Genomic DNA, 11,163 nt, shown 5'->3' with positions numbered 1-11,163 from the left:
GATGTGATTATTCAAAAGTGTGTAAGGTTTTCAAATTCATCACGAATATTTCTGGAGACAATAATGTCTTGGGAAATATTTTACATGATTTGATGTACCATATTGGTGTGTAGGAATACAATGATTGTATTTTGGTATAGAAGTATACAATTATTATGTCATGAATTAATCCATCTAACCATGTACGTATTGCACAACAACTAAACAACACTTGGTCTGCATTATGCATGTCAATGTAAATTATATCGGCAATGCACGAAATATAATGTAACAATTGGCCCACACAATATTCTATTCATTCAACTTACATAGTGAACAATAACCATCCCACAAAATTTGATGCACGTGTAATGCATATGTGGACAAAAAGATCAACAATGGCAATATGAACATGTGTATTGTTTTGGTACATTTTTTCTTGTTGTGATGATACAGTTTTTGTGAATGGGTGTTATGGAGTTACATCTGTAGGAGCATAACAAAGTAGAGAATCTGTTGTCCTAATTAAATAGGATGGGTCACGGTGACAATATTGGTACAACATGTAGCTCTCAAGATTTGATAGGATCGATAAATATCGCACATATATTGTTCAATTGTGTTTATGCATGAACAATATATTCTATTGGCCCTTGTGGATTGTACCTATTGACAATGTTTATGCATGGGTGCCATGTGAGCAAGATGCGCCATAGTTCTGGATGGATGTATATTAAGTGGTTGACATGGAAAATCAACACCAGATTCTCTAGTGTGCAAGTTTACATATATGGAGCTCTACATGTGGTAAGGGCCCTTACTTTGTTGAAGTGTGTATGTAAACTCTCAATGATAAGGAATTATCATTAGATGACTCATGGAGTGCTCCCACAAGGACCAAGATAAAGGAGGTTAATGGGTGGTAAAAGTTGGATCAACAACGAGTTGTTGGTGAAATTGTACCAAATGCCAATGTAAACTTATGGGTCCACAAAGGATGGTATAAGAAAGGCATTCTTCGGAGTATAAACCATGTATCCAAGTGATTATTGGTTGGAACCCTAGATTAAAATATTTAATGTTAGTGGCTCAAAAAAAGCAAAATACAAAGATTATGTAGATAAATGTTGCTTCTTGAGCATTTTCATTTGATCCATGAATCATTCCCATTGTTGACAATCTTCTTGAATAAACATTTCCCCATGAGTATGTTGGATTGTTTTTTTTATTCACGATGATTATAAGCACAAAACCCAAACGTTTCCATACATTGCATGTCATTACATGATGATTCATGCATTGGATAGCTTTACAATCTTAACATGACCACATACTACTCACTTGACACTTTTAGACTCAATTTTACTCTATAAGCTTGATCTTTGTGGATTCATTTTGTTGTTGTTGATATCACATTTGTGTCAAGCACATGAGGACTATGTCGTTTATCTCTTGAAATTGAACTCATTCATAATGTAAATAGTTTCGCGATGTTCAGCAATATTGAGCATGAATTTAATGTATCAAATGGTCCATATATGTACAAGAGGTTTGTGAAATTGTTTTGTTATAAAACATGATTAAATACCAATGTCCTATAATGCAATAAGATCTACCAAATAGAGATGCGTCGAGAGTAGATGTTGAGAAATAACAAGGGAAGTGTAATAATGGTGTAAAATTATGGAGTGGGAAGGTTATATTAAGAGTAAATCATGGATGGTGGATCTTACAAGTAGTGGAAATATCACTAAGAGTTGGTTTTGGACTATGGATCTTACAAGCACGCGGAATGTAGCACATTACGTACTTTAAACTTGTCATATTGGGACAATATTTGAGGCACATCAAATCAAGACAAAATCCATGCATACATTCGTAAAGGATCAACTACATGTGGCAAACAACAACTTAAAGATAAAGTTTAACCGAGCAACCAAAAAAGGTGATGTGATAATGACGACGATATGAGACATAAGGTTGTTATGTTATCACATGATAAAAAGAGGAAAGATTGTGTTGAATGGAATTTTTTCAAAAAATGTTCACACGATACATCCGACAATGAGTAAAAAACAACATGATATTGGAAAATGTAAGGCAGTTAAGTGGCATATGACAAATAGAGGAAATTTTATGTCTATTGGAAGTCCAATGTCAATCAACTTGCTAAAATCAAGAAGATATTTATTTGGGTATTAAAAGAGAGAGAGAGATATACAAGAGAAAAGCAAACAAAAACTAAGATGAAATCTTGAAAAATAATTGTCAAGGTGAAAGGACATTAAAAAAGGGAGATGTAGAGAGAAGCTAAGAGAAAGAAAGTGATAGAATAAGGCAATGTTAGACTAGTGGTGCAACGTCGGGATGGAAATTATCCAATTTTCAATTGAAAGTAGATCTAGTATGTATCCACAAGGTTGACGACAAATGACTAGGGAGAATTCATGTCATGTAACTTGGGGAACTAGGCAATGTTCAATTTTAGTTATAAGAAAAGCTTCAAATTTTCGTTTGCAGTTTTGTGGAATGCTTAAAAATGGCATGACTTTGTAATGATATATCAAGTGAATATAGAATGAAAACCTTCATTGTTAGATTTTAATAGCATTGATGACGAAAATGAAAATGGTGAAAATGGAGCAAAAAAAGCTTTATTGCCATAAAATCTAACAACAATGATGTTGAAGTTGGTGTCAACGATGATGATGCAAAAGGGATGGCTACTTATATTAATTTACCAAGGATATTGAGAGATGAAATGGAGGGTGTCCCTTAGTAGTATCAAAGGGTATATACATGAGGCTAAGACGTTAGTGATGATGTTCATATTGTCAACATGACAATGTTTTGGATGCTTTGAAGGAACCAACAAAGGTTAAATTTAAGGGTATTTTTATAGCATGCGGCTTAAGTATTGCAATATTAGTTGCGAGGGAGGAGGGCAAGCTTAAGACAATGTTATCGTTGATATGATGTGAGTTTTGGAACCTTTTGAAGGCAACACATTCATCATATAATTATAAGGGTGTTGAAGTAAATGGAAATGATGAGGATTTCCTAAAGTCTTTTAAAGGTTTGGAGCAAGGATTCCCACTCATGGGAAGAGGATCCCCCTTTACTTACTGCAACTTGCGCAGCTTGATGCAACCCAAATGCATTAGATCTCAAAACCTTGGAGGTGTGTGTATCTTCCATTAATAGCCTTATCACACGTTCAACCTCCTTCCTCTCAACCTCCCCAGTTCCCACACGTGTGAACTCTAGCCCTGCCTTCCACACGCTGACAACAAGGCGCCCATTTGTCCTTCGCTCACCAACATCAGGCCAGCAAAGCATCGGCACCCCCATTGCAATGCTCTCAATTGTTGAATTCCACCCACAATGCGTGAGAAATGCACCTATGGCCCGATGCTTGAGCACATCAAGTTGTGGTACCCATGTTGTCAAGAGCCCTCGTTGACTTGTACTCTGCATGAATGAGATTGGTAGCTTGTCCATGTACCCACCTGACACGAAGTCTGGTCTAATTGACCACAAGAATGCTTGTCCGCTTGCCTCAAGACCTGCAACAAGCTCTATGAATTGGAAAGCATCCATGCGTAAAATTGAACCAAATGATATGTAGACCACTGATTTGTCAGCTCGAGTATCAAGCCAATGTAAGCAATTTGCATCCTCATCGAAGATTCCGCCCGTGGATTGTTTATGTGCTACACTACCATCATCATTAGCAATGACTTTAAGGGGAAGCAAGGGACCGACAGCGTGAATTGGCATTGTGAGATTGCGACTAGCTAAGGCTGCTTCCAATTGGGTGAGGCTATCATGTTCAAGGGTCTCAAATGTGTTGAAGAGGAGGGCAGCAGCATGGCATATAGGCGTGATTTGGCGAGAAAGGAACTGGTAAATAAAATCTTGGGGTTCACTTCGAACTATGATAGGGAGGTCATTAAGGTCCATGGGTGGGAGCCCCGGGATGCAAGACACTAGCTCTATATTATCATTATTCCTCTCGTCACATATTCGTCTCTCTGTAAATGTCAACAAAGTAAGTTATGTTGAGATTGAGACCAATTATCTAAGAAATTAATGATGAAACATAAACAATCTATGTTATTTCATGAATAAGTCAATGTAAAAAATCATGAAACCTCAATAAAAAAATTTATGTCTAGATCATGGTTATCCATGAAAGAATGGGTCAACCTATAAAATAACATTTACCTTTGAAAGTGGAGATGCCCTCAGAGATGAGGTTGAACATGTGCCAAATGACATAAAAGACTGCAGCAGAAGAAGTCCAAAAAGCAAGGCGAGGTACGTGGATCAAGTCTGCAGAGACTTGAGTCCATGACATCATGACGTCTGACAAGATGAATGAGACCTTGGGGCCTCCATTCGAATTGAGGTCATGGAGGAGGTCCAAGAAATGATCAGCTATAGCCTCTGAGGCTTGAAATGCTGAAATGAGGTTTTGGTCAGATTGACCATGGAGCTCTGGGGGCACCCCCCCAGGTATTGATACAAGTCTGATATTACTCTTATTATTGTTAGTGCCAATATTATGAGTATATCTACCACTCATTTGGGATTGGATGAGGCGAGTGTGGTTGTGCTCTGTGTTCACAAAGGTAATGAGAAACTTGCCATCGTCGTCTAGTTTCTCACACAGTTGCATGAGGGGCGCTATATGGCCTTGGGCTGGATAAGGTATGGCCACTATGTGGATAATTTGCTCATATTGTGCTTCGAATCCCATCTTAGTAAGCAACTAAAACAAACTACTAATACAATGTTTCCTAATTCACACTCTGAATGAGTGTTGCGCTACTTCTAACAATACTCATCCCAAGTGTGTTGTATTTATAGCTTCAAATATTACTGGGTGCTCGGTGAAGTTTATTTTTAGTGAAGGAATGATGCGTCATGTGTGGTGGCACCTTTCTAGCTAATAGTGTCCTTGTGTAAACAAAGAGATACCTACTTTTTTGTATTTTAATTTGATCTCGTCCTATGCTAAAATTTTACTATCATTTAGTGGACCCATTGACCAGTTAAAAATAGAAAATAAAAAACATCACTTCTCATACCTTTGTAATTGTTATTCACTTTTCACTTTTCATCTATTTTATTCCCAATTCCAACACGTGCCTTAATAGGAAATTACTTCTTTGTAAATGTTATTCACATGTGCTATATTCTCTTTTTTGAGTTCTATTACCATGGAAAATTTGACGAACCTCGAGATACCATAAAACATTCCTTCTTTCATTTTGTTTCAGTAAAGATATGAAATATTATTATGTGTCTACAATCACTTCCCCAACAAGGAATAACTTGCACTTGTCCTCAGTCACTTGCTCTATCGTGATTCGTTCAACATTCGTCAAAGGTTCTCAAGGGGTTGTCTGTGTCCCTTTGCATGTCTACCCATATGTAGTTTTGCGCTAATCATAGCAATATCAATAGTACATTTAAACATGTGCCAATTTTATTTCTTCTACGGAAGTCAAACCACGTTTCAACTTTTGAGCGCTAACAACATGATCTCCCTAAGCCTGTCACGTCAAACCCTATGTGCGCCATGAAATGCAAATCCTGACTGAATTATCTACATTCACTACTTTCAAAACCAATTTCGCACATGGTGAAATGTTTGGAGTGAGATTTGTCCAAACATTAAGCTCGTGGTTGTATTGCATAATGATGTTGTAAGGGAAACATGGTCTCCGTGCTACTACATTGAACATGTGATTAGAGAAGATGAATATGCGCCTTCTTTATTTTTATCGGGCCATATTTCTTTCTAGCCCCAACCATACGGAAAAGCATGGAAAAAGCATCAACCGATTTTTATCAAACAGCAAGTAGCAAGGGAATATGCTCTAATATGGAAATATTGAAAAAATAGATGTGCCATCACATTATAGTATTTTGAAATATGGCAATATTATTTGTATGTGAAAACGCAATCATTTGGTGAAAAATTGATGAATTAGGAGATATATCAACATGTTTTGGGGGGGACTTCAAATTAGTTGGAAATGCTACATAAATTCATAACACATTTGCAAAATGAAGTACTCAATGGCTCAAAAGATGGTAATAATTCACCAAATTGATATTGACGTGCATATACATCCTTATGTAAAACACAAATAACAATTGACAATGGTTCGATTTGAAACGTGAAACCATGGCTTAACAGTTTAAACGTTTCGGTTTAGGTTCAAGTTTGTTTTAATGGTCTGGTTCGGTTTGGGAGAGTGAACGGTTCGATTCGATTCGGTTTAGTTTTAACGGTTTTAAAAAAAAACAATCTTTTCATTTTTAAGCCTAGCTCTTGTATTTAAACAAAATCTTTTAATTTTTGAAAAATTAAAAATTAAAAAAATGCAAATTTTCATAATTTTGAATTTGAATTTTGACCTACTCTCTACACATTAACTATGTGTCATAGAATCATATTATATAGCACATAACTAATGAGTTACATATGCCCCATGACTATGAGTCTTCACATTCCCCGAGAGAGAGTGGTTGTTGTAGTTAGTTAATGAAGAGCGAGGGTGACTATATATAAAGCACCCTCCTCATGCTTCATACTAAGCCGGTTGTGACTCCTTGTAATGCTACATTTTGTATTTGCTATTTTACTTGCAAATATACATCTTCTTTTTCTTGAGTATTTCATTTCTCTAGCTTATCTATCTTGTGTTTCTTTTCTCTTCTCTCTTTTCTCTCACACATAACACACATCTCTTCCGCTACACAAGAATCATATTTGATTCTTTATAGTTCGGTTCAAGTTTCAAAAAAATTAAACAGTTCCGTTTTGACACTCTTAAACTGAACCGAACCATTGTTGATTGTTAAAAACACAAAAATGGGGTCAATATATACTTTTATTTCATTGAGAAATATGTTCAAACTTCCAAACTTCATTATACCTCATATATGTTTTTTCATTACACTCTCAACATCCCAACTATTCCCACATGAGTGATTACTTTCTAAGTTTGTTCTATGGTCGATACTTAGTTTGTGGCCTTATTATAGTGGATACTACTCTTCAACATCACCTCAAAATGGTATGACTAAATATTCATGTCATGATCACGCTAAAGCTTGAGTAAGATTGGTATTTGGAAGTTTTGAGTAAATCTACTAATGAGTATTTGTTCTAAGTTTTGCCACTATTCTAGTTCTAGTTGTAAAATGTTCTTATTGTGTACTTGGCGCTTGGAATTTTAATGTAAGTAACTTTTGAGAATTTGTTTCACATTTGGCATTATTCTAGTTGTCTGTTGCCATAACAAGCTTAACCATTTGTTGGGAGTCAAATCAAGGAAAGAGGTAGGTACATTCTCTTAGCTCTGGGTTTGCGTAGGAGATAGGGTTTCAAATTTTTTAAATTTATAGCTACTATTGTACCTCACACTTCTCCACACTCTATCGACATTTTGATCATCGATATTGGTTGTATTAGGTTAGCATGGGAAAGGTTCAATTCTATGGTTCGTGCCATGAGTCTCTCCATGTAGAAGGAAATGCGTACAATATGTTAGTTATTTAGTGGGCTGAATACATAGGATGTGGTTGGACAAGAGTACATAATCTAGCCTTTCCATAGTTATAATTTGAACAAAATGCCCCAGTCCTTGTCATATATATCAACTTATGTTTTTTTTTCCAGAAACAAAACTCCTTCATTCGTTATAAAATTCTACAGCTGAGAATGTTACATACAAATCCCAGAAGGGACTCAATAGTTCCATCTTATGTGGAGGCCCGTTGATTCAAGAAAGAGAGAGGACAACCATTCTTGGATGAAGTCTCATCATTGTCTTTCGGCTCCATTAGATATGCACGTGATGCCATCGTATTGGCTTTTTAGTGTGGCTACAACTTCACTCCATATCTCTTGCAATAACGTTACCTAGTGCACAGTTTGATTACGGAAGACCTATCTATAGCATTGTTTCCAAAAAGTCCATAATGTTATTGGGCTAACAAATTCCAACACAACTTGAGCTTTGGCATTGATGGGTGTTGAGTAAATATTGGTAATGGTGGAAACGGATGTTCGTATTTGTGAATGGGGGCTTACCAATGTAACGAACATACATTCCCCCACTTGAATGTGCATTGAACCTGGCATAATTGCAATAGTCGGCCAACCCCTGCCATATTTGATGGGTCATTGGCCAGTCCCACAGAGCATGTTGGATTGATTCTACTGCATTGGAGTACTCTGGACAATTAGGAGAGCTAAGGATCCCATGCTACCATACTCCAACCGCAATGACCTATGTCTCAATAGCCATTGAAACGTGGTAATTCACATAGTTTGTTGTTGTTTCCATAAAGAGCGTGTCAAATTGCTTCTATTGCATCAGAGCATGCTACACAATTAGGAGAGTTAAGGATCCCATGCTACCACACTCCAACTGGAGGCGACCTATGTATCAATAACCATTGAAACATGGTAATTCGTGTAGCTTCTTGTTGTTTCCATAATTGTTGCTGAAACTTGGCAATAGTTATATGGGGAACATGATATGTGTGTCATATCTTTGCAATAGTCGATTCTTTGTTGTTTTGCGCAGATATATCAACTTATGTTGTCTTTATGAAACTACATGTTGTGCATTATAGTTTAAGTAGTGAATGGCACATTAAAGCAAATTGGCCTTTATCACATCTATAACATTTTATCATTTAAAACGTGTATTGGTGCATTCATTCCTTTTTATCTTGCCTTTGCATTTATGTCCATTGATGTCCCTACAAAAGAATTAGAATGGTAGTTTAAATGATCCATATATGGGCATCAATGATTGTATGTATGACTGCACATACACGAACATAAATGTATTTGTGTCAACCTTCCAAGATTGCACAATTCAAGGGAAATTAGTTGTTCAAAAGTTGCACATGGTTTGTCGCCATTGGAAATAAAAATTGGAAATGTTGAGATCTTCATAAAAGGTAACAAAGAAATAGATTCTAAAATAAATTATGGGAGTGTTGAGACATTTGTTTTAATGTGATTTCTTCTATGTGACACATACAAAGACCTACATGAGGGATTGCTTTTATAGTGACAATGCCGTTTGAGTTGAAGCTAGCTTTTCACCATTAGCATGTTCATACTTAGTACATGCATTATATTGTAATTTAGAGATATAATTCAAAGTATATAAAGTTTATAGATTGTGAGAACTAAAGTGTTATCATGAAGATCTAAATTCTTAGTGTGAATAACATTTGCTTTAAGAGTTGCATGTTTACAATGTGCATTTGGTATGAACAAAATCTCTAGAGTCAAATGTGAGAGAGAGAGAGAAAGAGATGGGCATTGCTTCAATATTGTGACACAAAAATGTATTATGCATGTCTTAAAAGATATGTCGAGATTTGGTAAGATTTGGACAGAATGTCATGTGTATGAGTACAAGATGCCAAAGGAAAGGAGCTCCATTCTCTTTGCACTCATCCTAAAGGAATATATAGTAAAATACGAGCCCCCAAAAGGTAGAAAAGGTAAGTTAAATCAAGGATAAGGATGTGCAAGAGCTAACATATGCAGTCCTAAAGAGAAGTGACAAAGATGGATCAACGATTCGGAATGCAAGACTCAACAATCTAAGCATAAAGTGTAGTGGGAGATAAGAGAGGTCTCATCAAGTTCACATTTGTCACAAGGGGGCGATTGATTGGAGTATATATATATATATATATATAGTGCATGTCTTAAAGGATCGAAGGAGGTTATGTTGAAGATATTCATGCATGTTTCCATAGTTTTTAATGGATGGTGTCCATCATGAGGAGTCTACTCGGGTTCAACTATATAGACCATGCTTTGGTCCCCTATTCTCTTATGAGGATGAGGATGTGTCAATCATGAATTTGTTCAAATGTATAGGATGCTCCATCTTGGTTTTTTTTTATAACAAATTCACCTTGGTATTAATGGAAAGATGCCAAAGACTACAAAGAACTCATACAGGAAAACATAACCATCATACCCTCATCAACTAACATGTTGAGTAGCAAAAGCCCTCAACTTCTACCTGAGCAACTGTTTACACCTCTAAATTCAGGGTCCTTCCAAGAGGGGGGGGGGGGGGGGGGGCAAGCCATATTGGTGAAACATATCTCCACTTTATTCTCTCCCCAAAAGAGGTGAAGCCTTTTTTCACATTTCTCTAAAATGTCGTTGCTTACAAAACACAACATCGGACTCACTAGTTATTTGCCCTATCTTGTTTTTGTTGGACGTGCAGGTGAATTATTTACGACCTGAATGTAGATTAAGTTATAAAGGTGATTGGACATGTGGATATGTTGTAAACTAGTTTGCTAGATGAATATGTAGACAACTACCCTACCGAGTCATGTAATTAATTAAAACACCTAATTACAAAATGGGGATAGAGAGTTTTTATTTTTTGTTATTTTATTTTTTGTTAAAGAAAGATGCACCTTAGTATATTACTTGAAAACTCTACATAGAGAAAACAAAAGGAGACATTTCATCTCACTTCTTATTCTAAGATACAAAAGCTAGTACATCAGATCAAACAAATAATGTCATATATGAACAAGTAGAACAATACTATCCACTATCCAACATAAAAGAAGGTATGGCATAATTCCACTTCGGACCAACAGTTGCATCCGAAAATGAGTGAAGTCCTTGCCATCAATTCTTAAAATGGGGATAGAGAGTTGACACAAGGTATAGCAACAAAAAAGAAACTCGATTACCAATCCCCCTCTCCATAGATTGGATGCACGCAATGTTTATACAGGTGAGGGGATACAAGGGAGAAATCATGCCTATGTTATCTTTTGTGGATTGCCATTCCTCCATTTAACTTTTGTATAACTCTTGAACGAGCCTTACACAATTATATATGTGATACTTGGTCTTAATGCAACAATTAGAGAATAATTTAAATAATACCAAAAATTCCACTCACCTTTTGCAACCAATAATAAACTTACATATGTATACTCTTTTATATAATTAACAAATCAAACAACCAAATATGCAATCTAATTGATAGAAGTAAGAAGATATGTGTGTGTGTATGTGTGAAAGAGGGAGACGTGAGAGAGAACACAACGAATACCCTTAAACTATGAGTTAGATTAATTGAATGAAGGAGA

The 11,163-nt window shown here is 36.1% G+C and overlaps 1 protein-coding gene across 1 annotated transcript; it reads right to left on the bottom strand.

The window, feature by feature from the left end:
- Nucleotides 1-2,617: 2,617 nt before the first annotated feature.
- Nucleotides 2,618-4,828, bottom strand: LOC147869628 (UDP-glycosyltransferase 85A2-like). The gene is made up of 2 exons (XM_087331502.1): nt 4,207-4,828; nt 2,618-4,013 (listed from the first exon to the last, which is right to left on the bottom strand). The coding sequence occupies exons 1-2, from the start codon at nt 4,739-4,741 to the stop codon at nt 3,040-3,042; spliced, it is 1,509 nt and encodes a 502-aa protein (XP_087187628.1). The 5' UTR covers nt 4,742-4,828; the 3' UTR covers nt 2,618-3,039.
- Nucleotides 4,829-11,163: the final 6,335 nt, after the last annotated feature.

Source organism: Azolla caroliniana, unplaced genomic scaffold (genome assembly GCF_043228905.1).
Source record: "Azolla caroliniana isolate FFs.n. ecotype wild unplaced genomic scaffold, voAzoCaro1.0.p SCAF_1, whole genome shotgun sequence".
Taxonomy (NCBI): Eukaryota; Viridiplantae; Streptophyta; class Polypodiopsida; order Salviniales; family Salviniaceae; genus Azolla; species Azolla caroliniana.
The sequence above is the reverse complement of the archived record's forward strand: the minus strand, read 5'-3'. Positions and strand labels throughout refer to the sequence as shown.

Excerpts from the sequence above, each read along its gene's own strand:
- LOC147869628 (XM_087331502.1), bottom strand. The coding sequence starts at position 4,741 with ATGGGATTCGAAGCACAATATGAGCAAATTATCCACATAGTGGCCATA. Across the intron at positions 4,014-4,206 it reads GGGCATCTCCACTTTCAAAG|AGAGACGAATATGTGACGAG; the intron begins GTAAATGTTATT and ends TGACATTTACAG.